At 41.6% G+C, this 27,661-nt stretch overlaps 12 protein-coding genes and 1 non-coding gene across 19 annotated transcripts; 4 read left to right on the forward strand and 9 right to left on the reverse strand.

Annotated features, from left to right (window-relative positions):
* Positions 1 to 2,419: 2,419 nt before the first annotated feature.
* On the reverse strand, positions 2,420 to 3,434 carry LOC115762143 (troponin C). Its single transcript, XM_030704254.1, has 4 exons — positions 3,340 to 3,434; positions 3,092 to 3,266; positions 2,777 to 3,028; positions 2,420 to 2,529 (listed from the first exon to the last, which is right to left on the reverse strand). The coding sequence occupies exons 1-4, from the start codon at positions 3,349 to 3,351 to the stop codon at positions 2,501 to 2,503; spliced, it is 468 nt and encodes a 155-aa protein (XP_030560114.1). The 5' UTR covers positions 3,352 to 3,434; the 3' UTR covers positions 2,420 to 2,500.
* A 3,925-nt stretch (positions 3,435 to 7,359) lies between these two features.
* Positions 7,360 to 8,096, reverse strand: LOC115762351 (cuticular protein 47Eg). The gene is given in 3 exon segments (XM_030704519.1): positions 7,360 to 7,624; positions 7,627 to 7,792; positions 8,043 to 8,096. Coding segments are annotated over 3 exon segments (399 nt in total). The 3' UTR covers positions 7,360 to 7,445.
* A 728-nt stretch (positions 8,097 to 8,824) lies between these two features.
* LOC115762253 (trafficking protein particle complex subunit 2-like protein) lies at positions 8,825 to 9,717 on the reverse strand. Its single transcript, XM_030704406.1, has 5 exons — positions 9,568 to 9,717; positions 9,337 to 9,506; positions 9,184 to 9,271; positions 9,045 to 9,124; positions 8,825 to 8,985 (listed from the first exon to the last, which is right to left on the reverse strand). Exons 1-5 carry the CDS (start codon positions 9,598 to 9,600, stop codon positions 8,940 to 8,942), a joined length of 417 nt encoding a protein of 138 aa, XP_030560266.1. The 5' UTR covers positions 9,601 to 9,717; the 3' UTR covers positions 8,825 to 8,939.
* Positions 9,718 to 9,744: 27 nt separating this feature from the next.
* LOC115762252 (protein Vhl) lies at positions 9,745 to 10,455 on the forward strand. 2 transcript variants are annotated; one of them, XM_030704405.1, is made up of 2 exons: positions 9,745 to 10,033; positions 10,139 to 10,455. In XM_030704405.1, the coding sequence occupies exons 1-2, from the start codon at positions 9,878 to 9,880 to the stop codon at positions 10,430 to 10,432; spliced, it is 450 nt and encodes a 149-aa protein (XP_030560265.1). In that variant the 5' UTR covers positions 9,745 to 9,877; the 3' UTR covers positions 10,433 to 10,455. The 2 variants fall into 2 exon arrangements, with proteins under 2 accessions (XP_030560265.1, XP_030560264.1); XM_030704404.1 differs by having other exon boundaries at positions 9,747 to 10,455.
* A 711-nt stretch (positions 10,456 to 11,166) lies between these two features.
* LOC115762251 (WD repeat-containing protein 48 homolog) lies at positions 11,167 to 14,067 on the reverse strand. Its single transcript, XM_030704403.1, has 9 exons — positions 13,877 to 14,067; positions 13,494 to 13,713; positions 12,443 to 13,434; positions 12,267 to 12,371; positions 12,071 to 12,210; positions 11,814 to 12,009; positions 11,559 to 11,753; positions 11,389 to 11,494; positions 11,167 to 11,249 (listed from the first exon to the last, which is right to left on the reverse strand). The coding sequence occupies exons 1-9, from the start codon at positions 13,916 to 13,918 to the stop codon at positions 11,206 to 11,208; spliced, it is 2,040 nt and encodes a 679-aa protein (XP_030560263.1). The 5' UTR covers positions 13,919 to 14,067; the 3' UTR covers positions 11,167 to 11,205.
* Positions 14,068 to 14,428: 361 nt separating this feature from the next.
* LOC115762186 lies at positions 14,429 to 15,221 on the forward strand. Its single transcript, XM_030704308.1, has one exon. The coding sequence runs from the start codon at positions 14,619 to 14,621 to the stop codon at positions 15,075 to 15,077; it is 459 nt and encodes a 152-aa protein (XP_030560168.1). The 5' UTR covers positions 14,429 to 14,618; the 3' UTR covers positions 15,078 to 15,221.
* Positions 15,222 to 15,314: 93 nt separating this feature from the next.
* LOC115762185 (F-box/LRR-repeat protein 6) lies at positions 15,315 to 19,792 on the reverse strand. 2 transcript variants are annotated; one of them, XM_030704306.1, is made up of 11 exons: positions 19,294 to 19,792; positions 19,074 to 19,150; positions 18,886 to 18,973; positions 17,786 to 18,808; positions 17,510 to 17,720; positions 17,280 to 17,449; positions 17,081 to 17,221; positions 16,836 to 17,003; positions 16,543 to 16,775; positions 16,341 to 16,475; positions 15,315 to 16,275 (listed from the first exon to the last, which is right to left on the reverse strand). In XM_030704306.1, exons 4-11 carry the CDS (start codon positions 18,797 to 18,799, stop codon positions 16,083 to 16,085), a joined length of 2,265 nt encoding a protein of 754 aa, XP_030560166.1. In that variant the 5' UTR covers positions 18,800 to 18,808; positions 18,886 to 18,973; positions 19,074 to 19,150; positions 19,294 to 19,792; the 3' UTR covers positions 15,315 to 16,082. The 2 variants fall into 2 exon arrangements, with proteins under 2 accessions (XP_030560166.1, XP_030560165.1); XM_030704305.1 differs by lacking the exons at positions 18,886 to 18,973; positions 19,074 to 19,150 and having other exon boundaries at positions 19,294 to 19,791.
* Positions 19,793 to 19,852: 60 nt separating this feature from the next.
* Positions 19,853 to 21,034, reverse strand: LOC115762263 (UPF0605 protein GA14893). Its single transcript, XM_030704424.1, has 3 exons — positions 20,895 to 21,034; positions 20,424 to 20,838; positions 19,853 to 20,368 (listed from the first exon to the last, which is right to left on the reverse strand). The coding sequence occupies exons 1-3, from the start codon at positions 20,933 to 20,935 to the stop codon at positions 19,853 to 19,855; spliced, it is 972 nt and encodes a 323-aa protein (XP_030560284.1). The 5' UTR covers positions 20,936 to 21,034.
* A 95-nt stretch (positions 21,035 to 21,129) lies between these two features.
* On the reverse strand, positions 21,130 to 23,182 carry LOC115762267 (NADPH:adrenodoxin oxidoreductase, mitochondrial). Its single transcript, XM_030704427.1, has 4 exons — positions 22,863 to 23,182; positions 22,078 to 22,453; positions 21,850 to 22,021; positions 21,130 to 21,793 (listed from the first exon to the last, which is right to left on the reverse strand). The coding sequence occupies exons 1-4, from the start codon at positions 23,102 to 23,104 to the stop codon at positions 21,138 to 21,140; spliced, it is 1,446 nt and encodes a 481-aa protein (XP_030560287.1). The 5' UTR covers positions 23,105 to 23,182; the 3' UTR covers positions 21,130 to 21,137.
* On the forward strand, positions 22,572 to 22,868 carry LOC115762266. The gene is made up of 2 exons (XM_030704426.1): positions 22,572 to 22,691; positions 22,758 to 22,868. Exons 1-2 carry the CDS (start codon positions 22,592 to 22,594, stop codon positions 22,844 to 22,846), a joined length of 189 nt encoding a protein of 62 aa, XP_030560286.1. The 5' UTR covers positions 22,572 to 22,591; the 3' UTR covers positions 22,847 to 22,868.
* A 114-nt stretch (positions 23,183 to 23,296) lies between the features above and the next one.
* Positions 23,297 to 23,788, reverse strand: LOC115762264 (UPF0605 protein GA14893). Its single transcript, XM_030704425.1, has 2 exons — positions 23,688 to 23,788; positions 23,297 to 23,629 (listed from the first exon to the last, which is right to left on the reverse strand). The coding sequence occupies exons 1-2, from the start codon at positions 23,701 to 23,703 to the stop codon at positions 23,364 to 23,366; spliced, it is 282 nt and encodes a 93-aa protein (XP_030560285.1). The 5' UTR covers positions 23,704 to 23,788; the 3' UTR covers positions 23,297 to 23,363.
* Positions 23,789 to 24,060: 272 nt separating this feature from the next.
* Positions 24,061 to 27,593, reverse strand: LOC115762477. 5 transcript variants are annotated; one of them, XM_030704697.1, is made up of 3 exons: positions 27,360 to 27,439; positions 25,123 to 25,510; positions 24,265 to 24,368 (listed from the first exon to the last, which is right to left on the reverse strand). In XM_030704697.1, exons 2-3 carry the CDS (start codon positions 25,445 to 25,447, stop codon positions 24,265 to 24,267), a joined length of 429 nt encoding a protein of 142 aa, XP_030560557.1. In that variant the 5' UTR covers positions 25,448 to 25,510; positions 27,360 to 27,439. The 5 variants fall into 5 exon arrangements, with proteins under 5 accessions (XP_030560559.1, XP_030560561.1, XP_030560560.1 ...); XM_030704698.1 differs by lacking the exon at positions 27,360 to 27,439 and adding an exon at positions 25,936 to 26,078; XM_030704699.1 differs by lacking the exon at positions 27,360 to 27,439 and having other exon boundaries at positions 24,061 to 24,368; positions 25,123 to 25,447.
* On the forward strand, positions 25,802 to 25,883 carry Trnas-cga. Its single transcript has one exon. It is a non-coding gene; the product is annotated as a tRNA-Ser (tRNA).
* Positions 27,594 to 27,661: the final 68 nt, after the last annotated feature.

Genomic DNA, 27,661 nt, shown 5'->3' on the forward strand with positions numbered 1-27,661 from the left:
TACAAACTGACCCTTTGAGGCGTTGAAATTCTTTTTTAAAACACAGCACAATTTGGCAATCCGTCTAGAGTTTGACCTTTTCCTCAGCTCTGACAGGGGTCATAAATAGCATTAATATCGATAGCAACACCCAACGCAGCCTCAGGGCATCTTTGCAGCCGGCCAAAAAATTCCCGAATTTAATTGACCCCAGCAACAACAAGCGCAACAACAACAAGTCATAATAAGCAGAAGATACCCTGTAACCAGTTTCGTGAGGCCGTCTCAAATATTCCAGCTACATCCATAAAAACAAAAATAAGCTGAAAAACTGTGCCCTATATATTCTGCTCTTAGCCCCACACTAGGAGCAATATGTTCTTGAATAACTTTGGAAATAGCCTGCAGAAAATACCCTGTAATCGGCTTCGAGATGCCTTCTCAAATATTCCAAGTTCATCCATAAAAACAATCAGTAGCTCGCAGGCTGGGCTTCTTATATAGCAGAAATTATCTAGGAGCATTTTTTTCTTAAATAAATAGTTGTTAATATTCCGATCTTTGTAAAAATGTAAATATATAACTATGACATCCAGATTTGATGTATGGCCTTATCTTTAAAAATAAATTATTTTCAATTTCCGTGGGAATGGGATGACCTATATAAAAAAGGCCCAAGTAATGTCCAGCTGAAGGCCCTGGCAGCCATTGCCATTACTTAACATTTAGTTTTAGCTCTATAATTAGTTTATATAAATAAATAAATATGAGAATATATATTTCAAATGTCAAGTGTCTAAATTTCTTGTCTTGAACAGCTTGTGTTTATATACCCTTTTATACCCTTTTACACAAATTTTCAGGGTATAATAACATAGCAACAGCAAAGGGCAGTTGCTCGCGAATTTCGTTTAGTTTTTGGGCACAATTTTGTCATTTCGTTTTTAATATGGGCAACAAGAAACCAAAACATGCAAGCAACATTCAAACATATATATGTATGTGTATGGTATATATATATATATTTACCTATAACTAAGCGTAACCAACTTAGGGAATGCACATTGACATTTGAAGAATTGTTATTTGTTGTTGTTATGTTTGTTGTTGTGTTGTGATTTAGAAAGGCAGCAAACTTGGCAGCCAAGCAGCAACAATTGAAGACGAGCTGCACGTTGTCAACATCTTCTTTTTGCTTGTGTGCAACTTTTGTCATATGGCAACAATGCATACCCAACAAGTCGAGCGACAAGTGGGGTATATCAGCTGCGGGTTTACATATACGTGCTACAAGCTGGCATCAAAGCAAGCACATAAGTTGCGCAAATGATTTCTGCTTTTCGCATACCTCAAACTTTTACAGGGCATCTGGCCGTCGTGCATGCCCTTTTTGTTGCTGCGTTCTGTGCTCATTCACGCCCAAGCAATGGCAACATTTGGCCAATTTATTTGTTCTGGCTGCAATTCAATTATTGAGTCAACAAACTGTGAGATGCACAAAAAACGAAGTACAACAGAAAAGACAATGTAGCCGAAGATTAGATACCCTTTGATGCAACTTGCTTGAATTACAAAAAAGTTGTTTATACAAAGAGTGCGCTTTGTACTGTTTCTATATGATATAGTGGTCCGATCCAAAAATACGTATCCATTCATTATTTCATGATCGTATTTTGTGAACAATTTATAGGACCCGTCGGCAAGCGTATAAAATGACAAAATTATATTTTCTTGTGGCCAACAGATGTGTTGCAGCAGGCCTGCTTGCAGCCAGCCGCAGCGAGAAGGTCAGCCAAGTGGCAAAGGAATTTGCACGCAGTGCAAGACAATGAAACGGTGCGTATACGTGATATATTTATATGTGTATGGCGATATTAATCATACGCCGGATTGGCCTTGCCAAATTAACACACAAATGAGTTGCATTCAAAATGCAAAACGTACAATCTGATCAATCAGAGTTCAAATCAGACTCTTATAATTGCTGCTTGCGGACCTTAATTAACCCCATGACTCAGAGCCCAACTCTGATGCAATATGCCGAGTGTGAGGCAAGTGTTTGCCGCATGCTGCGTACCTGTGTGCCGTGTGCCGTGTGCTGTGTGCCGTGTTCTGTGTTGTGCTGGGTTTTCCGTTAGCTTAAATAGTTCCTGTTTGAGAATTGATTAATTTTAGCGCAATTGTTAGAGCTCATCGTTGGCCACAAGCAGCCAGCTGTGCCAGTACTTGACTCAAGCATAAAACAGTTCAGCTTTCAGCTGTATTAGAACGAAATGGCTGGCATTAACCGGCATTGCCCGGGCACATGCTTTTAAGCGCTTCTTAATCTGGGAAACTGGGAATGTGAAATATATGTGCTCCTATATGTTACCTGGAACAAGCTTAGTCAACAAGTCAGTCAGTCAGTCAATCCGCGCAAATATTGTTTTATATGTGTGTGTATTTTATTTAAGACCCTTGTGCATATTGTTGAGAAAAATGTAGAAATGTTTATTTGTTGTTTGGCTTGAAATCTTGGTGCTTATTCGCCCGTCATCATTTCCATGAATTCTGTAAATGAAAGAATTTCAAAGGGTTGCGTTTAGTGCTCGGCATTAGATAAAGATACATGTATCTAGATACACACAACTAAAAATAGACGCCACACAAGAGCAGGCACAACCTAATGGAGAAGCAGCCGGAGAGGGGCGGCAAATGGTGTCGCCATGGCCAGCATTTGTTTCTGGCATGGAGCCAAAGTGCGGCACAGTATTTTGACAGTTGGGGGGGATGGGTAGGGAGGGAGTAGGATGCTTACCATCAAAGTCGACCGTGCCGGAGCCATCGGAATCGATTTCCTCAATCATGATGTCCAGTTCCTCGTTGGTCAGCTGATCGTCCAGCTCGCGGAGAATCTCGCGCAGACAGGAGGTTGGAATGTAGCCATTGCCCTGCTTATCGTAGAGACGGAAAGCCTCGCGCAGTTCCTTCTGCATGGCCTCATCATCCTCCTCCACAATGAATTTGGCGGCCAGCTGCACAAACTCCTCGAACTCCAAACGGCCAGATTCTAAGCAAATAATATATTGATATATCGTATATATAGGGTATGTTTGTGTTGATCAGCACTTACTGTCCTCATCGACCTCGTCGATCAGCTCCTCGAGAATCTTCTTGTCGAAGGGCTGACCCATCAGACGGAGTATATCGGCGACCATTTCGGTGGGTATGCTGCCAGTCTTTTGGTGATCAAAGCTGTTAAATGCCTTTTGCAGCACCGCAATTTGCTCAGGTGTCAGATCCTCATCCTGTTAATTACGTAATCACATAACCAAGGGCTAACCATAGATCCCCCAACAAATCCCATTCCCGAAAACTCACAATGTTGTCCATGTTTGAGTTTTTCTGCTCTGCCTTTGTTCTTCACACAAAAGATCACCGCTAACGACTGTGCGCCCAAATGAATTAGTTCCTTATTTCTTCATATGCTCCAAGCACTAAGCACACCCACACACACACGCACACACACACACACACACACAGAGAGAGACACACACACTCAGGCACACTCACGTCACTGAATGCTGCATTCCAAAAGTAACAAGCTAATTTATGGTTTTCAACAGTATTTCGAAAATAAAAGTACGCAGAACACAACAAAAAAGCCAACACACACTCGCACACACACACTCGCACAGAGGCATTTTTCAAATTTTATTTCATTTTCGAAAAACACTGTAAAGTCATTGAGCATTTGGCGGTGTTTACTTTGCTGCCGGCCACCAGCTCACCAGCAAGAGTAATAAGTATTTTTTTGTAGTGGTTTGCTAAGCTTAACGTGGAGAACAATGATTATATTTATATACTACACTGCAAGAAAACTGACAGAGGAAATCGACAAAGATGTTCGTAATATAATAATAAAGAGTTGAGTTGAATATTTTAAGTTGCAATTTAAATAAAATACTGAATACTAAATATGCTCTGTTTAATACATTTTCTTACGATTTTGACAAAATGGGCAGCACTTTCTTTCTAACTTTAAATTAGTTTCTCTGTTATATGTTAAATGCATGCATAATCGATATATGAATATGGGAATGCGAAACATTTGCGTTTTTGGATAATGATATTTGGTTAACGTGATTGATTTTAATGACAATTTAAATTAGATACCGAATACTAAATACTCTCTGTTAAAAACATTCTCCCATGAGTCTGACCAAATGGGCGGCACTTTCTCACAGTCGTTAAAGTTGTATTTAAATAGTAGGAAAATAATGTCCAGTTGACGTGAGTAATTTTAATTACAATTTAAATTAAAGCCTGAATTTTTCCTGAACTCTTTGCTAAATTCATTTTCTCAAGAGTCTGACAAAATGGTCAGCACTTTTTCACAGACCTTACATCTTATTTAAATAGTTTTTATGTCACATGTTAAATGAATATATATGAAATGAATGGATATGAATGCTTGGATAATTTGGTTACTCATAAGTATAACAACAAATTCTTACAGTGCATATTATAATGGCACGCGATTTTAATTGAATCACAGGCACAATTGGTATTTCACACTTTGATTTAGTGTGAGAATCGATCACCGAGGCGCCACACTCACAAATTTATAAGCACGATCATTTCATCGAATCATCAAATAACTAACCGTATTAATTAATTGGCTTCACACATTTCTTTAAAAAAAAATCCACATTTTCCCCAGCGATCCGCCCACACAGAAGTTGGGGCGAGGTCCGAAGACAATTTTATAAGCGATTCGAAAATTCTTGGATTTTTGACGCGACGCGTTTCCTCATTTAAAATTAAATTCTAAACGGCAATAAGTATTATTAATGCCTGTTTTGTTTTACGACAGAAGTATATGGGTATTAATTGATTTATATCTGGCATTTAAATATTCTATTTTTTCCGGCCAAATTAAAGTGCGCAGCGTCTGCTAATTGGGTATAGGTATATATATATAACTATAATTTAAGAAATTTGGACAACTTGTTTATGAATTATGAGAAAGCTGACAATAATTTTGACGTCATTTTGACATATTGACCATTTGTTTTATTTGTTTTTAATGTGCGGCTAAAATATTGCGCCAATAATTCAGCTAGAAATAAAGATTGCCTTCAAGATTCGATATACTCTTTTGCATAATTACTTGAAGCTGTCCTCCATGGTTACTTTACTCGCATAGCTTGCCTTTAAGTAATTGCAATTTAAGACGATTTCTGCCAAGAAAAGTTGAAAAGTTATCTTTGGTAGAAAAAGTGTTAATGTACTTGTAGATTTATTGACTGCGTTTTATTGGCACGTCCTCCATGGTCAGTTTATTGATTCAGTTTGAAGCTATATTCAAGTGGTTTTTTTTTTTCTCTTTTTACAGCTGAGCGCTCTCTTGATGGACAGCGTCGACATCTGCTTTGGCATATGTTGACGTCTTGGCATCTCGTCTGCTCTCTGCCTTTGATGGAAAATTAGTTTTCGCTTACACTCTGTCAACATTTTTCAAGTTGGGCTTCTGATGCAATTAGCTGCTACGTGTTTTGGAAAACCAGAACAAGAGTTGTTTGTTCTTTTGACATTTGGCGACGGCGACGGCGAACTTCAGCTTCGAGTTGTTATTACCTTGATCGTCGCCCGGATCACTTTTACAGCAACTGCCAGCAGGGGCTGCGGGTCTGGGGGGCTGCGGGGCTCCTCTTCTTGGCCAGCTAATTGATGGCATTCACTTTGCCAGTCGCCAAATGCTAAAGCATCCAACTACTTGATCGTGCTCAAGGGCCATCAAATTTACAGCTCATGTTAATTGGTTTACACAGCAAATTGATTTTTTGTTTTAAGTTATTAATTTTAAAATATTAAATAGAATAACATGTTTTCGCGCAGCGCCTACAAAACTGTTGCCTACTTTTCAACCATGAAAACTGCATAACGAAACTGAAAGCATAGCAAATGGTCTTTAATTGCGGCTAAACATTTCTATTAAGAATATATTAGAGCACAAGGCCGCAGATCGAGGCCCAAATACAAAATGAAATCAAAAGTGAGGCGAAATTTTCGACAAAACAAATATTTAATATGAACATGGCACTGAAACCAAATATCCCATGGATGTATACCCTTGTAGAGGGGGGCATTATAATTTTGTCATGAAATGTGTAATGCATAGAACCTCATGAGGTAAATATATGCTAGACTAGAATCAAAATATATATAGACTATATATATATATATATTTCTATCTGCTTCCTCCTTTTAGACCCTAGACCTTCTAGACTCCTCTTTTGTAATTAATTTATTTATATTGTTTCAAAATGAACACACATTTCTATGAGACTCTCAATTTTATCGTCTCTACACCTTGGATAGTTCCTTTCTGTTGCAGGTAGTATGGAATATGGCGGATCGTAACACTATATCAGATCATAACTGCCACGAGAACGTAAAACTAGGCTCTTGTAAGATCAACATTTTTGTTTTCCACGATATTTTAAGCAAATATTCTCACATATCTGCAAAGCCGCAAGCCATTGAGTTATAAATATATAATAAAAAAATATGTAATAAATAAATATGTAATAGATAATAGATAAATATACATTAAAAAAAATATAATAAAATATTTATAATAAATACAATATAATTAAAGCCGCAAGGGCATTTCATCTTCAACGTGCCGCAGTTAACCTTTATTGCCTGTTAGCACATACGTCAGTCTGTCTGTCTATCCATCCGTCTGTCCATCCTTCCGTCTATCCGTCTGTCTGTCTGTCTAACAGCCGACCACCTAGGGTATGTATATGAATTTCAGCTATTTGTGCGTGTCAAATTTGACCCTCATTTGCATATGCGACGCTATAATTTGTGAATAACTTGTTTCCTGGCACTGGCAAACAAAACGGAAATCAAATAATATAAGAAATATCGTATATATACAATTGCATATGCTTAAAATGTAAATTATCATATTGCTTGGGGGCAAATTAATTGTGCATCCCCGAAATAAACAAGAAAAAAACAAAAAACACACAGGCATGGAGATAATTTATCTATTATTTTGAAAAGTGATCAACAATCGAAACAAATGGTTGACTAAAAGATACCCAGTATTTTGCAACTTTTATCAATATCGAGCCCATAAAGGGTATATATTATTCAGGACGAACTCGAAATCCGAAAATGCCAGGGACATTATATTTGGAATAGATATTGTTTAACACAGAAATATAATATACAATTTTTTTTTTAAACCTGGAGACATAAGATTTAAAATATGAATTCTTTAAGCCATGCGCAGAAATAGTATATCACTTTTTTCGTTAACATATATTATATACAAATTTTCATGTATTTATATATATATATGAAGAGGGGAAAGCAGAAGAACTGCTCCTGCTTGGCTTAAGAAATTACTACATATATGAATTTTTTACATTTTTATGCTTTTATTTTTAACAAAATGTAGCTTAGTTTTATTCATCACTTTTTGGATGAGCTGCGATCCATTCAATTGCCCTTTGGATTGCCTCTGGGATTGGCGGTGGGGTTGGCAGAGCGGGGCTAGCAGAAATAACTTGGTAGCCGTTTTCGTCAGCCACGTATTGAAGATGAATTTGTTCTCCCTCAGGAGACGTCCATGCCTGGTTGCCCCCACTTGCCATATATCTTCTCCTTTCAGGGCACCTTGTTGCTCGACTTTCACTGAATTGTCCAACTCGTAGGCATACTTGAAGTCGTTAACGTTGACCTCCTGTTCTCTCTTTAACACATTAGCATTTTCATTGGCGTAGGCCAATGTCACCAGGCAGGCGAGGGCGATCTGTGAAGGCAAAGGATTTGTTCATACTTTGCTTGATTTAGTTTTGAGAATAACTCACTTCATGTTGTTTGCGGAAAGACTTGGAAAGACTAACTGATATCCGCTGTCTGGTTAGTCAAAGCTTTTATACGTTTCGTCTGTGGCGCTAGGAATGTTTGATTATCATTAATTATGTAAATATATTATTATTTTCAGTACAAATGAATTTTTAAACACAATTTTTGAGTGTGTCTCTCTAGCTCTGCCTTACCACGTAATACACATGCCGTTTGATCTCCTCGATACTCGTTTGGTTTATAAACATAACAAGTTCGCAGCATTAAAACAAGCGGAAATATGCATGACATATACTAATTATCAACTAGAAAACATGCATATGCGTCATAAATAATATAAATTAAATCGTCAGTCGCTATTCTAACCCTTCAGATATTCTAACTATGTCATAGATCCAACTAATCTGGTTCTTTTCCTTAAGCACAACTTCATGCTAATAAATAGATCTTATTACTAATTGCAACATGTGCATTTGGCATAATATTATTATCCAATACTCGAACTCTTAAGCTTTTCTTCACATGTAGTGTGTCAGCGTAGTCGTATTGAATACAAGTATTATCGTTTTTCCGCCCAAGACATTTAATTTGCATTCAATTTTTGGCATCGTCTCACGTGATCAACAGGTTTTTAAACCGTGCACTAATGTGTGAATTTTTTTTTTATTTAAATATGATGTTTATTAACATTTTATTGCAACATCTTTTCATTCGAATCACTGAAAATTTGTTCCATGGATCAGACTTTAATCTGCTTTGCATAAATTAAGAGCGACCTTGACTTTAACAAAGATAACAACTTACTGAAAGAATTTCTATTTCTACAATTTTATAGCTATTTACACATGCATATTCATAAATAAATCAATTTGTGACCTTTTCGGGATGTTCAATAACAATAGACACGGATATGACTAGGTTTGGTTTCTGCATGCTGATATGTCTGGAACTACAATACAATTGTCTAAATTGTAAGTTAAGTTTTCTTCAACAGATTGTTTATTTAGCAAGTTAGTTGGGTACAAATGTATATGATTATTTCTAGGGGTATAGGTAGCATAAGTTAATATAATAAATACCTAATCTTAACGTTAAGCATTGCTGCTCATAAGTTTCTGCACTGCTCGATCAAATTTTCTGTGAAACAAAAAGGTAAATGAAATAAAATAAAACCATTTAATGATTGATTCATTTACTTGGAGGTCAGCTGCTCGCCCGGAATGTAAAATGGATTGCAAACAGCGTCCGTATAAAGCATGTGCAAATTGCGAAATATCTGCAAAGCAAATAATTAGTTTAAGAGCAATTACAGCTTCCAAAATCACTTGCACATACCGCACGCACTTCGTTCTCCCGCAATGCGATGTTGCTGGAATCGATGACAACTATAAACTTGACCCGGGAGTTGGTGACAAAACCGTAGCTGAAATGAAACAGTGCTCTTTTATTGAAGTTGGAGATGCATGAGCTTTACTTTGCTGCTGTTACATTTTATGATTCTCTGTGGAAAAGAGCAGGCCCAAGTAGAGTTCCTTGGACTCGGGTGCACCCTTGCCCACTAGACACTTTTCTTCAACCACGTCGAGTGCTGCATGTACATGATATTGCAGATCCAACTCCCGTTCCAAATCGGATGTGGCCAAGTACAATGGCGCATTCTAAAAGAAGCACAATTCACGTTTTTAGGCATATAAACATTACAAATTAAGCAGAACTGACGTCTTTACCAATCACAGCAATGCAAAATGCCATTATTTATTCCAAAACTCGCCTAGTTTTGTTCTTATGTGCGTTTACATTAAAAATCAGCTGTTAATATCCAGCAGAGCTGCCAACTCGCTAGAAACTGTCCGAGTTCTGTGTGAATTGCACGGCAAACTGTGAACGACAACTATAGAAGAAGATACATACAGACACTTGTACGCTTTGAGCAAATTGAAAAAGCAAACAAACCAGAAAAGAAAACAAATTTAAATTTGAATTGTTTTTCAAAAGTTAACTATATGATCGAGTAAGCACTCGTCTTAATATGGCGATGCAGATTGCACGCAACAATCGCGAATGGGGCGAACACCTACGAGCAATGCCCCAAGAAGAAGTCGAGGTCTACGTGCTGTTTGTCAACACAACAAATCGCACAGTAGATCTGTACTGGGTACGCGATCCGGACACGGAAAACATTCAGGTAACATTAAAGCCGAACGAGGGAGTGCCCGTAAATACGTATAATACGCACATTTGGTTCTTTCGCGATTATTATACTGGCGAACGTATGCATGTGCGGTCGCAGCGTTTGTTTTTCCCTGTGCGCATACGCGTGCCCAGAAATCCGCAACAGCCGGAAGAGCTGTGCGATGTGCGAAGCCAAATCCTGATACACTTTCCGCTGCGCACACTGAGGGACAACTGCTTGTGGCTCATTGTCAGATGGCTAAAGCGTACCTACGATGCACCACGAGAGTACATCAATAGCTACATGATACCTGTAACACTGAAGCAACAGATGCATATCTTGCTCAACACCATCGAGGCCTACTGCAGCCAGGCGAACCAAATGAGGCGGCGCATGAGAAATCGCCGGTAGAGAGACGCGCGAAATCGTCACGAATATAGAAATATCTATTAAGTTTTAGTCATAAGTTGGGCTCGTTTACTATGAAAGGAAAGGAAAGCCAAGCTTGATTTCCAAATAATTTAATATGATTTTGATTGATTTTTGTAAGTTTTTTTTTCCTCTCATTTTCTCTTATTTACAAATTGGCTTGCATATATGAGTTTATATGTTTTCTACAATTGCATTGTTTCTTTTTTCTTTTATCATATAACAGATTACTTAGAATTATATGTTTATGTATTTAATAAGTAAACAAACGTACATACAACATATATATATACATATATATATATATATATATATATATATATATGCATCGATCTCTAGCTGCTTTATGAAACTGTTTATAGACGGGCGTTTGCTTGGTGTGCTTGTTGTATTTATGTTCGTTTATGCAAATGGTATGTATAAAAGTGTGAATACGATTTTATCCAATGTTATGTACGGCTACAGACACCGATATTTGATCTATATATATATAGTATATGTAAAACTCACTTTATTCCTAAACAAAAAGAACACCATTTGCGTGCATTTAGTGTAAGTGTTTTGGACAAATCCAAATTAAATGTTGTTAAATGAATTGACAGAATAAAAAAGTCGAAAAGTACATACAAAAAACAAATGTGTTTGATCAATTTTAGCCCATTAAATAACAAAGAAACATAAAATATTGAAATCACATGCGTCTGTGGAAAGCAACGCCTTAGGTAAAGCACAATACTCTGGTAGCTGAACCGCGCTCAATACTTGCGAGTCACGCGCTCCAAGCTATCACCGATTGAACCTATTGGGTGGATAAACACAACTAACTATTAGACTATAAAATAATTATCATCATAAATCTCACTGTGTGTGTGTGTGTGTGTGTGTGTGTGTGTGTATGTATTTTGTGTTGTTGTGTTCGCAAATGTTGCATTATTTACCATCAAAGTTAAAGTTCTGCTTTGTTTTATATTGAAATGTTAAATCAGTCGATTGCTTCCATATAAAATGACGCACTGTACGCAGATCCATATTCGGATCAACGATCTGAGACAGATAAAAAACATTAGCTAAAAATAAAATCCGTATGCGGATTCTTAGTTTCACTTACCACATCGTTGCACCACAACTCTATGCGCTCCTCCGCTGGCAGCTGAGATCCCTCCGAATTGGCATCGCTTTGACTATTTTGTAATGAGTTGTTAGCATTGCCGCCGCTAGGCGTTGTTTCCGCATTAAGCACCTTCTCCAGCACATGCTCGCACACCTTGCGGCACTGTATAAACTCGTTGGCCACCAGGCGATCCTGTCCACGCAAACCAAATGATTATATTAAGTTTACATTTCGTTTAAGAGTTGTTCATACCTTTTTGGTGCGCTCGGGCTTGGTCATTTGTGGATGTGGCTGCAGGAAGAACGGTATTTTTAGGAATTTGGGTATATTTCTTTCGATCACAACGTCCGTCACCCATTGCGGCGCCGTCTCATGGAGCAGTGTGCTCTCACTGTCGCCCGCAGCGTCGCGCACCAGCAGTCGACACACGGTGCGTCCACCCACCTCACTACAGAAGAAACCAAGATCCAAGGATTAAACAAGTTTGAAAGTCTTGCATTTACACTCACCTAAATATGACAGGTGTGTGTTTGGGCACTTGAAAATAGCCATTGCCGCGCACGTCGGGCTCCATATCATTTGGCGGCATACTATGTGGCGGAGTCCAATACTCCAGCAGCGCCTCCAAAAGTAGCTTTCCATAATTTATCTGCAAAAGATATATTATAAATTACATGCTTTGTCCACATAAGGTAAGGTACATACTTTGATCTCTGTTGTCGGATCATCACATTCAGGTAGACCGGCTTCTATGGATACCCAAGCCGCAAAGCAATCAACCTCCTCTTGACCTAAAACTATCGTTGGCATCTGGGCAAACCAAAAAAGTAAATCCATTAGAATAGTTCTAAATGCGATCAATGATAAATAATGAAACGTACGCCGGTTTTTAAATCAACAGTAAACCAATTTGGAATGTAGACTTGTTTGTTACGCTTCTTCACTTCCTCTTCGTAGTCGACGGGACCCAGTTCTTCTTTTTTGATCACACGTAGCACGTCATAGACCACAACCTGATCCTGCGAGTCTTTTGTAATGATATAGCGTTTATCGTTAAGCACCGTGCACTCCTTGATCGCCGCTCCACCTTTAATGCACGCCAGCTCTGTGCCACCCATTGTCCACTGTGCATCCATGCCCCCAGAGCTGAGCGTGCATCTGTCATACATGGGCAGCTTCCAGCAACGTATATCCGAATTCCAGGTAGTCGCCCATACACCTGTTTTATCGATATTATAGCCCAAACTGAGCACTGGCGCCTTCTCCTCACATACAAGCATCTTGTTGCTGGGATTGCGCATTTCCGTTACAATTATGTTTCGGTCTCTGCTGCCCGAAATAATGTACTGAAAATTCTCGCTCATAAGCAACGACCACACGCCCTCCTTGTGGACGTGTATTGTCTGTATGCAACGCTGTTGGCCCAAGTTCCACACCTTAATGGTGCCATCAGAGCTGCCGGAGACAACCTGATTGCCATCCGGTGATACAACGAGGCAGCGTACGTTCTCTGTGTGGCCGCGCAGCTTCATGCTGCGCATGCAAGTTCGCGGATCCCATATGCGCAATATGTTCTCCGTAGACCCGCTGACAATAACGGTTCCGGAGGGATTCATGGCCAGGCTGTATATTGAGTCCTTCGAGCCTGTCAGACTAGAGGTTGTAACGGTATTGTTGCTGGCAGTTAAAGCTGTTAGCGTATTCACATCCCACAGAAATATGGCCTTATCCAGGCCTGCACTGGCCACTTGTTCCCGATCCTTGGCATATGCCAGCGCCTGCACATAATCGCGATGCGTGCGCAGTGTGGACATGCAAAAGCCTTTGTGTGCATTCCATACCTTCACAGTGGTATCACAGCTGGCGCTGATCACTACAAAGAGAGGTCGATTAGCTACTTAAAATCACTTGAACTTTACAAATTGGACTTACAATTTCTGCCGTTACAGCAGAGCACAATGTCGTTGACCCAGTCGTTGTGATGCTCCATAGATTGTATATACTTATCGTTGGATTCCGTGCGTGTGTTCCAGACCCGTATAATGGCATCTCGACCCGCCGAATACAACTTGCCATTGTTGCTATCCAATTGCAGAGCGTTAACGCCATTCCGATGCTGTTTCTCCTCCGCGTCTCGTATCACAAAGGAAACCTGGAAAAAATTGAAAAAAAAAAAAAAAACAATTACCAACCAGCAAGAACACTCGTAATTCAATTAAGGACTGTGCCCAAAAAGTCAGGTAATCTCGTGTGTTACTTACGCCAGCGGCACCTCCATGCCATAAACCCGGTGTTTCTTATTGGGGTAAACTCACCTGCATTTTTTTTCTGGCCTGGCAAGTTTTGTGCGTCAACATGTCTTACACGGCACGAGCTTAAGCTGTCGTTGTTGCGTGTATTTTGTGTTATCTTCACGTGATTGTTGTGTACTGCTGCACATTAAATACGCGCATTAATTAATTTATTATCCTAGCTGCAAAAAACTCAACACTATATGCTTTTCGGCCAATGCACGATAATTTCTCTAAGCGATAAATTGTTATCGAAATTTGTTGATATAAATACATTAAATTGTTTTCGACTATGTGGCAGCGCTATAACATCAAATTAAGCAATTTTAAATTGTCTGTAAAGCTATCGAAATAATTGCAAATTAAAAATTTGAATTCCAACTAAATCGCTTATAATTTAATGAGCATATACATATTTGTATCATATTTTCAAGCAATTTTACTGACATCCCTGCAATTGCAGGCAACAAAGTTGCCACCATGTTTTAATACTACCGGCTATTAATGGTTACACATGCAGTTTGTATATTTATTACTGTAAGCACACGTTGCTTATTTAGTCAGATAATAAAAACAAAGCTTGAAATAACTTTACACAAGAATTCTTGACTAAAAACAATTTATTTATTTTGATACCATCGACACAGGCTAAAAGCAAACCGGCACAATTATCTTTAATTGCGCCACTTGACAACACTGTCTGTTCTTTACATAACTGAAGAGAGCAACACTTTTTGCATTTGTAGCATCCAAAAAATTTCACACAATGGCTAGCACACAGAATAAAGACGCTTGTACCATTTGCGAGAAAGTTGGTCTAAGACCCCTGACCAAAGACAACGTATTCAACTATTACATACCACTGCACGGTCTCGTAAGCTATGGAGCCCTTAGCGTCAACGTGATGAATCCCCAGATTGTGCCGAAACTATTGCCCAAAAAGGATCTGACGAATGTTTTCCTGATTTCCGCAGTCGTTGGAAGCGCCTTCTATATATACGGCCGACCACATTTAAAGGACATTAAGAACAACAAACGCGGAGCGTATGCATTGCTTGCAGCTACGCTGTTCAGCATGGGATCGGTACTGGCCTGGGCACTGATCAAATCCGCGTTGCCTAAGGACAACTCGCTGCTCGCCACGCTAGCCGGCTTGGGCACAGGCGCCGCCATTGTTAAAGTTGGTACGGACTACATACATGACCTTGACAAGCTGAAGAACTAAAACAAAAGATGATGGCGACCGGGACGGAAATGGTAAAGGCGATTTATGTTGTATACTAGTTTTTGTAAAGTTGCAGACATGCCCACGATTATAATACGCTCATAGTTTAATAATGTGCAAAATATTTACGTACGCAACTTAAATAAAAATTAAATTAGTGACAAAAGTAAAATACATGTAGTACTTGTTTGGGATTGCGCTCAGGAATTCATTGAATTTACTCAAAGGACTGGCTCAGAATATTAAAGTTTTCTTTTATTTAAAATTAAATATACCTTTAATTGCCTTCTCTTAACTGCTAATAATGCTTAACAATTGAATTGTTTTATATATATATATACGTGTGTGTGTGTGTGTGAAATCGTTCAATATGTATGCTAACTACTATTTTCGATTTCAATAAAGTTTCTTAAGCGCCAAATACTTATTTACAAACTTGATCTGGGTTAAAACGTTCTACAAATTGCCTTAGCGACATTGAATTGACGACTACTACTATTTATTGTTAATCATTTTGTTTTGTTTTTGTATTGCAAAAGCATACAAATTACGTTTAAACTTAATCTTAAATATGCATACATACTTTACAAACATACAGTGGTCATTAGTTGCTTAACTACGCTCTAATCAATATATGCAATACAAAAAAAAAAATCATCTAAACATCACTGTATATATTTAAGATTTGTTTCAACGTGCATACTTATCGCGTTGAAATTCGAAACAAATAAATTATAAGATACATATTGCATTTACAAAACACAAGGGTGCAGCCTAGAAAACAATATAAGCATGATTGGAAGATGCGAAGCGATTTCGACTATTGCATTATTGTGGGCAGTCCCACAAACACTGAACGCTTTGCCTAATCTTAAAGAATGCAACAATTTCAATTACATTCAAGCTGCCAGCTAGCAGCAATAACATTCATTTCGCTTCAAGTTATTGTTGGCGCCGCCGACACAGCTTTCAATATATAATTATTGCACCCTGCTGTAGTCCCTTCTACTGCACTTTCAGTTGTACACCGAGCACTTCGCGCAGTTCGTGCAGCTCCTGTGGTCCCTGCATAAGGCGCTTAACGCCACGGGGCAAGCCGCGGCATGATGCAAGATTTATTGAGCTCATGTGCACACAGTTCGTGAGTATTTCCTTAACCGCCTCCTCAGATACTGATGAGCCGCATAGATTTAAGTGGCTGTTTGAAGGCAGAAAAGTCCTTTTCAGTTGAGCATTTAATAATTTCGTATATTGTTCACTTACGCCAATGGAGACTCGCTGCCCTTCTCAGCTAGTGCGCGCAAAGCATTGTCTATGGGCTGCTGGACGTTAGCCCAGGCCAGATCAAGTTCGATTAAACTATGCGCCCATTTGGACGCAATAAGTTCCAGACCCGATCTGCAAGGATCATAGATATATTATTATATTAAGTTCTCTTCTGAGCTCTATGCATGGCCCCACTCACCCCATATCACGGGTGACCGAGCAGCCGGAGAGAAATAAATGCTTGATATCCCAGGCTGGCAAACGTATTAAGCTCTCGTGCGTCAGACGTGTGCAATTGCGCACATCCAGTAGCTTCAACTTGGAGCTGCTCTTTAATATACGTTGTAGATGGTCATCACTTATGATGCGGGATTCATCGGTCAAAGCTGCCACGGAGAGCTCCTCGAGATTGGGAAAACCTGGCGAGTCCATCTGAAAGACATAATGTATTAACCAAAATGTTTGGCAATAAAGTCAACCATCAGTACTTACAATCTCCTGCATGCTGGCCGTACTCGGTGTTATGTGGGAGTTGGTGACACGGAGCACCTTTAGCTTCTGGCAACCATGCTGCAGCTTCTCGATGTAGAGCACGCCGTGCGATGTAGCTTGTGTGGTTACGTTTGAGAGATCTAAGAGCGTCAAATTTGGACAATGCGTCTGTAAAGCGAGAAGGTAAAGAGCAGCATGAATTAATAAAACTGTCTCAAATCAAAGTAAAGAATTGTTTTCCGCACCGCAAGTACGCTGACAATATTGGGAATTCCAGCTAGACGGTTGTGTGCCAAGTAGAGGTGGGTCAATCGACTGCCCATGGTCTGGAGCGCATTGCAAAGTGAGTTAACGCCAACAGCGCTCTTGCTAGCATTCATTTCGACCTGTAAAAGCGTTTTAAAAATAATTTACAAAGTATTTAATCGTACTTCACTGACTTACATTAATTGAGCTTAAGTCTAAGCGCTGTAGCTTTTGCATATTATCGACAAGATATGTCAAATGATCCGATGTGAAACCTTTCCAGCCAGACAGCGTGATGCCTGTCAGATTTGGACAGCCAGTGGAGAGCTTTGCCAGAAAGCAATTGATGTCTGATATCTTCCAATTGGCTGTAAATCAAGAATTTAGTAATAATATCAACATGTAAAGAAGCCGGCGCGGATACTTACAGACATTTAATTCGGTGCAAGCACTGCAACGATTGTCCACAAACCATTTCAGTTTAAGTTCCGTTCGGTACTTTTCCTTAATCCAGGTGGTCAAATCCATGGTGCGCCATAGCGTTGGTCTCAGCGAGACCTGTCGCCACAGCGAGCACACACGCCCCAGCCGAAATAGGGTAGGCAGGCAGCCCTCCTTATCGACAACATGTTCAAAAATCTGTAAGAATTCATGGAAATAATAACCATGGAGTCAACTGGATATCTACTATTCTGTTGGCTTACACGAAAGAGCACTTCTTCAGGTAACTTATGGCCCCAGGCACTCTGCTCAACCGGCTCGCTGTCCGCTTCTGCCGCCTGCTGAGCAGAGGCGTTTGTTGATGTCCTTTTCTGTCGCTCGCCGTTGTTGCTGCCGCCTCCGCCCTTCTTCTTGCGCGGCTCATACTCACTCTCGTCGCTGTCCTGTTGTTGTTTTGGTTTGCGAACGCGCTTGCGTGCCGGCTTCGCTGGCGCTGGTGGCCTTGGGGCCGGCGCAGCGCCCACTGGCAACTCTGATGACCCAGCAGCCGCATCAGACTTCTTGATGCACAGCTTGATGCCGACTTTGTTGTCGCTGATTTCGCTCTCGTACATGGGCAAAGCCTTTGGCTTGCGCGCACGTGACGCTCGCGGCGATGTGTTGGCTGACTTGTTAAGTTTCTTATTGAGCGCCGTTACCAGCGGTTTGCCCGACTTTGGTATGGTGCCATTAACAACAGCTGTTGCCTTATCCAGCTCCAGCTCCAGCTCCAGCTTCGGCGTTGCTTCCTCTTTTGGTGCTAACGTTGGCTGCGGCTGCTGTTTTTGTTTTTGCTGTTGTTGTTGCTGTTGCTGATCTGCTTCTCCCGTAGGCGACCGCTGACCTTCCGAAGCCGGCGAGCATGAGGTCGATGTGGCCGTATTTGTTTCATCCGTTTGTGTTTCCGACTTGGGCGGCGATAGTATATTCTCGGGTATAGCTGCTGCAGCCACTGTGCCACTTGACGTTGCAGTCGGTGTTGCACTCGCTTCGGCCGCCAACAGCTGTGGCGGCGTCTGCGATGGTGTCGACGGAGTCAGCGTATTGATGTCCACTGTGGTTGCCGTGGAGCATTGCTCGCTTTGTGCCTGCACATTTTCCGTGTCTATTGGTGCTGCATCAGATGTGGTATCTTTGGATTCTTTGCCGCTGACCGTAGTAGCAGCATCCACTTGCTGCTCCTCACTCTGCGCTACATCGTTCGTGGAGGTCTCCTTCGTTGCTTCACTCATTTCCATACGGATTTTCTGCAATGGAAATTAGTGAAAGGTAAATATGTGCATCCATTATAGCGGCCGGAAAATCGATGCAAAACAAACTCAACCCATTTTGGCGGTTTTTCCCAGTTCTCTATACGTTCTCATTCTTGAGCGCTCTCCCAAACTCAACATGCCAGTCGTAAATCTCACCTTCTACAACAAATTACATATGTATTTTTTTGTTTTTATTTTTATTCGTTTGTTCGCTTTTAATAAACAAGTTGCGGTAGGGTCGCACCGACACGACTGTTACCTGCTTGCTAAGAGCGCTTCGTTGCCCAATCAGGTTGCTTGCTTTGAACCAAGCTCCACAAACAATCTTATCGCATGCTGATAAGTAAATTTGCGGTAATTAGTTTTTATACATACAAATCTCAAAAAACATGTTGATTTTTCACTGCCAACCAGGCGATGCACTCATATGCCTCGCGTTACAATTGCGTGCAGGGTGCAATAATCGGCATTCAACTCACCACTTGAAGAGAGGTAGGTACACAAATGTATGTTATCTCCGTACACGACTGCTTGACTCGCTTGCACTCACTGCGGTACTATATCAGCGCTCCGGTGTGAACAGTGCGGCACTATGTGTGTGTTTGAATTGTTCGATTCGGAAGAGATTTTTTTCGGTTGGCGTTCATGGAATTTTTTACGCGTTTTGCTGTTCAAACTTAAGTTTTTACATTTTTGCCAAGCACTAGAGGCACTGAACACTTATTGATCACGGCATTGACAACGATTCACGCATATGAAACATCCCAATTCAATGAAAACTTATTTTAATCAACTGCAACGACGTAGAAACGAGAGCAGCAATGTTGTTGTCGTATCGATACGCGACATCGATAGATTAGTTTCTACAGCGAGTGAGACCAGATTCGATAAAAAATAAAATGTCAAGTCAGGCAAGAACCGCCTTAAGTCCAAAAATATAACTTTTTGGTTATCAATTTTTGGATTTTTAAATTGTTTTATATTATTGAAGCCAATTCCGAAAATAAACAAAATACTTTACAATTACGTCAACTGTTTTTAGTATTCGTAATCTAAATTCGCAATCTCTGGCAAAAGGGTGAGATCCTTGTGAATTTCAAGCCAGCGCTTAGCATGATATGAGGTCTTTTCGAATGTTCGCCCGAACTTGTACATATTTCCAGGCACATGACCGGCATAGCTGGGATTCATGCCATGGTTGTTATGATAAATAATAAAGTGTCCCACTGGCGGACACTTTATGGCGGGTGTGCTCAGGTCCTGGCCGCAGCACCACGAGTCCCGCTTCCTCTTATACATATAGTCCGAGAAGCTGCAGAGTGCATTATGCGTGAGCACCTTGCTGGGCTCACCGAACCGCGTCACAGCCATGGGTATGTGGGCAGCATAGCCATTGATGATGAACTTATTCGAGTCATCATCATCCAGGAAGTGGGGCGAAGTGAACTTACTGTAGTGTAGTTTCTCTTTCGTTGGCGGGCACTTCTCCTCCTTGATGCCCTTACTGACAGGCGTAACGGGTATCAGGGGTGCGCGATATTGCGAGTGCGGTAGCTGCAGGATGAGGGCATGATTAAGATTCCCCACACAGTTGCTTAGGGCTACTCACCAGTCGCTCGTTCAGTTTGTGCTCAAACAAGCCGCGACCACTCTCGAGCAGATCACGATGGCGCAATGTGCGATTCTCGCATCGGTACAGCTGCATCAGGGTCTCGTGCTGAGCCACGCCCGCGGTGGCGGCAGCAACATAGCGTTTGCCCGTCTGCTTGAACATGTTGGGCACAAAGCCCGCATAACCCGGTATTATGGGATGGCGATAGACGGAGTCGACAAACTCCTCGCGATCGCTTAAGATCTTCAACTCATTCTCGGTTGGGTAATCCTTGAGATCGGGTTTGGCGTGTATGGGCGCGACAATCAGCTCGGGCGCATGATTACTGCAAGGATCAATGAGCAGCGTGTGCGTCTGCTTGCCATAGGTTTTGCCAACGCGATCACGATTCTCCGGACAGTGGCCAGTATAACTGTGGACAGAGTGCTAAGACAGATTCCGGGGTAGTGGGCATAGAGCGAAGCTTACCCTGGCACCAAGTGTGGCTGAGGTGTTATGGATGTTTCCATATTTTAACAGTTTATACAGAAAATTTGGAAATAAAACTTTATACTTAGAAAAATTTAACTATAACATTGATGTTTTGTTTAAAATATATACAATTATATACAGTGACAACTTAAAAGATGCTATACTGTTTAGCTTTGGCATCCATGATGGGTTAATGAATGTAAAGTTTAACTAATGCCAATAGTCCCTCAACCTAGTTTATCAGACGCCAGCAATGCGCAGCATTTCCTCAGTGCTAACAATTTTCTCGCGCGGCTTGCCCTTGGCCTTGCCCGCCTCGCTTTCGTGTTGGTCGATGCGTCGCCAGCCTTCCCAGTTGACAATACGCCTGCTGCCCGGCTCAAAGCCAGGTTTTGCTGAGGCTGTGTCCACAGCTTTGGCTGCAATATCATCGCAGATAGTTTTGGCCACGACGAAGGCGCCATTCATGGTGGTCAGGATGACACCAGTGGGTCCAGTGCACAGCCAGCCAGCCACATACAGGCCAGGCTCCACAGCGTCGGATTCGCCGGGCTTCAGCACACGGCCTTGCCGATTGCACACATGACCACGTTTCGGATCAAAGTTGATGCCAGCATCGGCACAACTGGATTTGTAGCCAATGCTGCGTAAAATTAAATCAGCTGGCAGCCGTTCGGATGCCTCAGTGGCGACTGCTGCCTCGTTCTCCTGCAGCTCAGTTATGCTAAATTCCATTTCATTCGCCGCAATGGCTTTGGGAGCGCGCAGAAAGATGGGCAGGAATTGCTTGCCAACAGCTGCAGCCCTGGGCTTCCTCTGTTCGCCCAGACTCTTGAGCATCAGTTCAGTTAGACGCCTTCGTGGTCGCTGCAATTTGTCCACCTGCTCAGCAATGCCTGTGAACGGTCGCAGTTTAGATGGCATAAGGATTGCTAGCTTTCATATACTTTACCCGTAAAGTCCGCTGCACGCCAACAAGTCTCGACATTGGGCAATTTGAGCATCTCGCGCAGCTCTTTAATCGTGAAGGCTGCCTGCAGCGGACCGCGTCGGCCCACCAGGTGTACACGCTCCACCTTGCTGCGCGCCAGTGCCTCCAAGGCATACTCCGTGGTATCTGTAAGCTGTGTGAAAGAACCCAAGATCAGTTTAGCTCAGACCTCTTTTAAGGCAAGCATACCTTCAGGGTGTCGATCGGACTTAGCAACATGCGCGCCACATCGACGGCAACGTTGCCTTGGCCCACAATCGTGACGTCGCGTCCGCTCAAATCCGGCTGCAGCTGCTCGGCGCCGGGCAAACCATTATACCAGGCCACAAATTTCCGCGCCGATATCACATGCGGCGCCTGCCGCTCGTTGTCCAGCTGCAGCTCACGATCCTGATCCGCGCCATAGGTGAGCAGCACGGCATGGTAACGATCCCGCAGCTCCTGCAGGCTCACATCCTCGCCGAGCGTTACGTTGCCAAAAAAACGTAAACGCGGATGCTCCGCCGTCTTCGTAAACGTGTTGATGACATTCTTGACCTCCGGATGATCGGGCGCAACTCCAAAGCTGGAATGTTGAGATTTGCATAATGGCAATAGTCATTAGTCGATTAGCGTCTGTGTGAGCCAGCGAGCAGCGAGCCATTAAATAAATACGTCCAACGCAATTGCCACACAGAACGCACTTGTCACTCAACGGCCCAAGATGTGCAAGGCTGCTGCTCTGCTTGTGCTGTGCCTGTTTTGCCAGCTAATACTTGTGCCCGCGACGCCTGCGCCCATATGGAGTCTCGACCAGGTGGGCTGTAAGTAGCCGCAGCTGCAGCTCCTCTGTCATGTCATTTATTTCGTGCCTCCTGCTCCTCCTTCAGCTTACTTTAATGGCATCTTTCGCTCTATTGTTGGACCGCTTTTTGGGTTTGGCAACGACGATGACCGCAATACAACACCCAGCAATTAGTTTATATGCAGCTTACCGCACCAATCCGAACGGCACCGGCAGCTTCTCCACGATGTCCACGGTGCAGTCGCTCAGCTGCTTGAGCAAATATTGTGCGGCATAGAAACCCGCTGGGCCGGCGCCCACAATGCAAATTCGCTTGGCTGCTGCCGTTGACTGTTGCACATTTTGGTATTTAATTGCACTTGTACTTAAATTACAGCTGTATATATTTAACAATTTATGTCGGGAATATACAAAACTGCGCGTGAAACCCATGTTTGTCTTAGGAGAAAGCTTCGTAATGCTGAAATGGCACAAGCAAAAATATAGCGCCAAGTGTGACCGTTCGCATGCGTTTGCAAAATTTTACGTATGGCAGCACTGGCCAGCAGCTAGGCGCTAAATTTGAATGTAATGCAGCTAACATATATGCTAACTTGTATTTTATTCAATTTTTAAAATACTTTATATAATTTATAACGAGCTTATGCAGCTTGGAATTTTTGTTTCTATATATTGCTTCGAGTTTTTTTTTTTACTCATGATGCAGGGCCAGCCAGCGTTTGGCGTCGACGGTAGAACGCCCAAAGGAATGCCCCACGTTATATATCTCGCCGGGCACGTGTCCACCGTAGCGTGGCAACAAACCGATCACCCGCGGATATATAACGCCGTTGGTAGTCGCAAAGGAGCGTCCAATGCCAGCGCTGCGCACGGGCACCCACTCGACGCTGCGCCGAAAGTACATGTCATCCTTTGGATTGCACCAGCCGCCCGACGGCAGATAGAAATCAAAACCACCTGGAAATATGAGACAGGCCATCAGACGAGCATTACACACATATGCAATTATACTCACGATTCGAATAAGCCATTATTGATTATATATATTATATATATATATACTTTAGTTGTAGACGATCTGTTGCTCAAAAATGATTTGTAGAAACTAAGCGTAGGGAAAATGCCTCGAGCTGACGGAAGGAGCTTCGACAAAACGATTTATTTATTTGCCATGGCAACGACAATGTGTATTGGGTGTCGACAGGTCATAAAGTTAGTTAGGGGGGGCAGGCAGCAAAATAGTTAGGAGGCCAGCAACAAGTTTTGGCCAAGTCACGAAATGTCAGGGCTGGTTTTAATGGTAATAAATGTCGTTGTTATTTGTGAAATAAACACGCACTTCAATTTAATTTAAACTATATAACTTGTATATTGGTTAATGCGCATAATGCTATACGTACATGGATATACAATTATTTATTCATTTACAGGGAATTTATTTTGATTATCATTTAAAAGAAAAACGCAATATATACTCAATTTAATATAAATTTTAAGAATCTATTGCACAGCGTCTGCGCTCGGAGCCAGCAGCCGGAAGGAGCCGGAAGTATCAGAAGCTATGGGCAATATATGGGGCTGTGCACCAATATTCAATTGGACTTCTTGGTCTTCTTTTGCTGCTTGCTCTTCAGTTTCTCCCGCTTCTTGAGCTCCTTCTCCATCAGCGACTTGTACAGCTTGAAGCCAAATAGAGCTGGAAGAGTAAACAGAAGAGTTCGTTAGCGTCTGCTTGTGCCATTCAAATGGATGCAAGGGTGCAGAATTAACCGATTACTGAGACGACAAGGAATATCACAGCTACCACAATGGACGTGGTATAGGTTTGGGCAATGTGCGAATGCTGCAGCAAACGGCGCTCGATGCGCACAATCGCGTCCTGAATGGAGCCCTTCATCTCGCTGAGAAACTTGTGGCGATCGCCTTCGGTCAGCGAATCCATTTTTGCCTGTAGATTGCCAATTTTCTGTATAAGATCCTCGGCAAATCTGCTATGCGGCCCCGTCTTAGCGACCAAGGCCTCCACAGAGCGCTTTAGCTGCTCAACAATGGACTCTTCGCCCGAACTCATAGTTGTGTACTATTTCTAGAGAATTTTGGATACGAAATGTGATGACAAAACAAATTAAGATAATCGGCATAGCCCGGTGTCTGACAACGTGCAGTGTCCAAAGCTTTTGTCGTTATGATTTGCCGCTTTTACAATTTTTTGTGGTGGATTTCTCCTATCTTATCGAAAATCGAACACCTATAAACCAACATTCTAAACGATGTTTACGTCTGAGTATGTTAACAGCGCACACTATCCACACACATATACAAATATATATAGATATATACATATATATCTATATATATATGTGTGCTGTTTGTTTTTGGGAGGTGGCATTTTTGTCGAGCGAGGTCGGTCATTGGGCTTTGTCGGGGCTTTTGGGAAGAACTCAGCTTACCAAAGACGACCAGTATTAGCATAATCATCACAAAGAATACTAAATACTCTCGGGAACTGTGGCCGGGATGTCCGTATCGCATGTAATCCTCCGGCGATGGCGGCTTCGGATTAAATATATTTTCGCGCAGCTCGGCACGTTCAGCGTCGGAAAGGCCTTCCATGGATTCAACCATTTTCCAGATTTCCTCAGCACTGGGCATTTGAAAGTCTGGGGAGCCGGGACCCGAACCCGGCGGCATGGCGAAACCCTGATCCCCGCCAGCTGCTGCCGCAGCGGCCACATCCTCGGCAAATGCCTGCTGATTTATTGGGTCTTCTGCCATATTTTCTTGTGCTTTAACTAACGTTATGTTGACGGGGTGGGCTTGCTTAACGGTTTATTGCGTCTGCATAGGGTGGAAATTATAAAATCTTAGAGTTTAATCAAAGCCTCCAAAACAGGCGTATTTATAGAACTAACTAGACTGGAAAACTATTTATAGCATGCAGCAGCATTTTTTAACTTTTTTTAACACTTATATTAATTATTAGGCGCATATAGAAACGAAAAATATTGGCAACGCAAATAAAGTACACGATTTAAATTGATTTATGACAATACAAAATTCAACGTGGCAAAACGAGACGCGCGCGCACGCAATGCCCTCTTATGGCATTTTAGACGAGTTTCGTCAACAGCAGTCGTGGCCGAGTGGTTAAGGCGTCTGACTCGAAATCAGATTCCCTCTGGGAGCGTAGGTTCGAATCCTACCGGCTGCGAGTTGGTAAAAACTCTTTTTTTATTTTTTAAAAAGCTGAATTACAATTTTACCTTTCTTTTTTTTTCCGTTCGTTGCCTAAAACTCACTTGACGTAATTTATGTATATTTTGAAATGACAGCGCAATTAACGTGCTGCATCGCCGGCTGCTTTGGCAAACTGAACGCTAAAAACCAAATCTAATATATAAATTGACACTTATTTGTAATCAGCCCGCTTATATTTCGTTATTTGTGAGATATATACGAGAGCCCGGCAGTTGCTTTTTGTTTCGCTGCGCTTTATATTTTGCTTTTCGCGTCCGGCGTAAGGCGTCAGCATATTTAGTATACACTCACTGAGGGTATTATAACTTATTGTTGAAATGTGTAACATCTAAAAATGTGGCATCCCGGACCTCAACAATTTTATATATATTCCTGATTAGTGATAGTTGTCTGTCTGTTTCCATGCAAACTAGTCTCTTAGTCTAAATGCTTCCGTCATGAAGTTTTGCACAGGATCGTCTTTTATGCAGTCTTATGTCGGAATCGGCCGATCTCACAATATCACTATATCATATAGATATGATAAGTCGAAAAGAAATACCCTATACAAAAAACTTGTCTGTTTATCAAGATATACCATATATATTAACGACATATAGGAAGAATCATTCTCTTCCTATATCGGCAAAACCGCAACCCATCTTAAAGAGTATTTACTCTTCGACAAATTTGTATTATTTACTGCTTTAAAGGTAAGTTAATAATGAATAAGCAGCAACTAAATGTGCGATAAGATGCCTTCATTATGCGGCCTGAAGAGCCACGCTTATCAGCTAAACGAACCTAAATATATAACCAATGAGTATGAGCATGCAGCTAAGGACTAAATAAATCGAAGGATAGCAAAAGATACAAATGTAAAAGCCAATTTTAAAACAAAAGGCATCTTGCAGTAATCGAACTCGAACTCGAGTGTTGCCGAGGCACGTGTCCAACCGCATTGACTGGCCCAATCAATGGGTAGTGGCCAATGATGTTTGCCGGGCTCTTATCACTGCGGCACTTATCACTTCGAATTTGAACAGCAAAAGTTGCATACGTAGGCGAAACAAAAAGAAAAGGAAACTCGTTATCGCAGAGCACGTCAAGTACACGTATGCACACGCACATAAAAAGAGAATAACTTTTAGAGATACAAATATATATATATATTCCAATAAGAACGAAGATAACGGCTTTCCAAAACAGCTTAACAGAGAACGTAACAGTGGCAGCGGCGCAGAGGGGGCGCGATTAGCAGCAGTTGAATTCTAGTTGTATTTTCGTGGTGAAAGTTTGCTTTTGACCCAATTGGCAGTGCGGCTTTAATATTGTTCACAGTGTGTACATTGGCGAGTAGATAGTTGGGGTTGGTGGGAGGAGGGGCGGTTGGTTTATTGCATGCATGACGCAACACGATGCTTTCCTATGGGATGCATTTAAGACTCACCTGCTAAACCAAAAACAACAACAGCCGGCACATAGAATGCAAGATTGGGTATTGACTGCTGGAACGGTGAGCCGGCATCGGTTAAATCAACCATTATGTGTAAAATATAGAAATATAATTGACGCTAAATTGAAAAACTAATGCAGCGACTAGGCTGTGCGTGCTGCTTCGTCACACTTTTAAGTTTATCTTAGAAATTGTCGAAACACGACTCAGATGAAAATATCTCACTAGCCTTGCCACCTAACAGAAAAACAATAAGGCTGCCACTTTACGCAAACTCGACCAGTTTCAGTGCTGTA

The sequence above is a fragment of the Drosophila novamexicana genome, unplaced genomic scaffold (assembly GCF_003285875.2).
Source record: "Drosophila novamexicana strain 15010-1031.04,08,12 unplaced genomic scaffold, DnovRS2.1 tig00000564-arrow-pilon, whole genome shotgun sequence".
In the NCBI taxonomy this organism is placed as follows: Eukaryota; Metazoa; Arthropoda; class Insecta; order Diptera; family Drosophilidae; genus Drosophila; species Drosophila novamexicana.

Excerpts from the sequence above, each read along its gene's own strand:
- LOC115762143 (XM_030704254.1), bottom strand. Across the intron at positions 3,029-3,091 it reads CGACGAGGTCGATGAGGACA|AATCTGGCCGTTTGGAGTTC; the intron begins GTAAGTGCTGAT and ends TTATTTGCTTAG. Across the intron at positions 2,530-2,776 it reads CGGCACGGTCGACTTTGATG|AATTCATGGAAATGATGACG; the intron begins GTAAGCATCCTA and ends TTTCATTTACAG.
- LOC115762253 (XM_030704406.1), bottom strand. The coding sequence starts at position 9,600 with ATGGCATTTTGCATTGCTGTGATTGGTAAAGAC. Across the intron at positions 9,272-9,336 it reads TCCACAGAGAATCATAAAAT|CTACGGTTTTGTCACCAACT; the intron begins GTAACAGCAGCA and ends GTTTCATTTCAG. Across the intron at positions 8,986-9,044 it reads GGCGAGCAGCTGACCTCCAA|AAAATTTGATCGAGCAGTGC; the intron begins GTAAATGAATCA and ends TTTGTTTCACAG.
- LOC115762252 (XM_030704404.1), top strand. The coding sequence starts at position 9,878 with ATGGCGATGCAGATTGCACGCAACAATCGCGAATGGGGCGAACACCTA.
- LOC115762251 (XM_030704403.1), bottom strand. The coding sequence starts at position 13,918 with ATGTTGACGCACAAAACTTGCCAGGCCAGAAAAAAAATGCAG. Across the intron at positions 11,754-11,813 it reads AGCCCGAGCGCACCAAAAAG|GATCGCCTGGTGGCCAACGA; the intron begins GTATGAACAACT and ends TTGCGTGGACAG. Across the intron at positions 11,250-11,388 it reads GCAGAACTTTAACTTTGATG|GTTCAATCGGTGATAGCTTG; the intron begins GTAAATAATGCA and ends TCCACCCAATAG.
- LOC115762186 (XM_030704308.1), top strand. The coding sequence starts at position 14,619 with ATGGCTAGCACACAGAATAAAGACGCTTGTACCATTTGCGAGAAAGTT.
- LOC115762185 (XM_030704306.1), bottom strand. The coding sequence starts at position 18,799 with ATGGAAATGAGTGAAGCAACGAAGGAGACCTCCACGAACGATGTAGCG. Across the intron at positions 17,721-17,785 it reads CTGAAGAAGTGCTCTTTCGT|ATTTTTGAACATGTTGTCGA; the intron begins GTAAGCCAACAG and ends GAATTCTTACAG. Across the intron at positions 17,450-17,509 it reads TTGCACCGAATTAAATGTCT|CCAATTGGAAGATATCAGAC; the intron begins GTAAGTATCCGC and ends CTTGATTTACAG.
- LOC115762263 (XM_030704424.1), bottom strand. The coding sequence starts at position 20,935 with ATGGAAACATCCATAACACCTCAGCCACACTTGGTGCCAGG. Across the intron at positions 20,839-20,894 it reads CAGCCACACTTGGTGCCAGG|TTATACTGGCCACTGTCCGG; the intron begins GTAAGCTTCGCT and ends CTCTGTCCACAG. Across the intron at positions 20,369-20,423 it reads ACAAACTGAACGAGCGACTG|CTACCGCACTCGCAATATCG; the intron begins GTGAGTAGCCCT and ends CTCATCCTGCAG.
- LOC115762266 (XM_030704426.1), top strand. The coding sequence starts at position 22,592 with ATGTGCAAGGCTGCTGCTCTGCTTGTGCTGTGCCTGTTTTGCCAGCTA. Across the intron at positions 22,692-22,757 it reads GAGTCTCGACCAGGTGGGCT|CTTACTTTAATGGCATCTTT; the intron begins GTAAGTAGCCGC and ends CTCCTCCTTCAG.
- LOC115762267 (XM_030704427.1), bottom strand. The coding sequence starts at position 23,104 with ATGGGTTTCACGCGCAGTTTTGTATATTCCCGACATAAATTGTTAAAT. Across the intron at positions 22,022-22,077 it reads GTCCGATCGACACCCTGAAG|CTTACAGATACCACGGAGTA; the intron begins GTATGCTTGCCT and ends TCTTTCACACAG. Across the intron at positions 21,794-21,849 it reads GCGTGCAGCGGACTTTACGG|GCATTGCTGAGCAGGTGGAC; the intron begins GTAAAGTATATG and ends GACCGTTCACAG.
- LOC115762477 (XM_030704699.1), bottom strand. The coding sequence starts at position 25,447 with ATGGCAGAAGACCCAATAAATCAGCAGGCATTTGCCGAGGATGTGGCC. Across the intron at positions 24,369-25,122 it reads GCTAATACTGGTCGTCTTTG|CTCTATTTGGCTTCAAGCTG; the intron begins GTAAGCTGAGTT and ends TTACTCTTCCAG.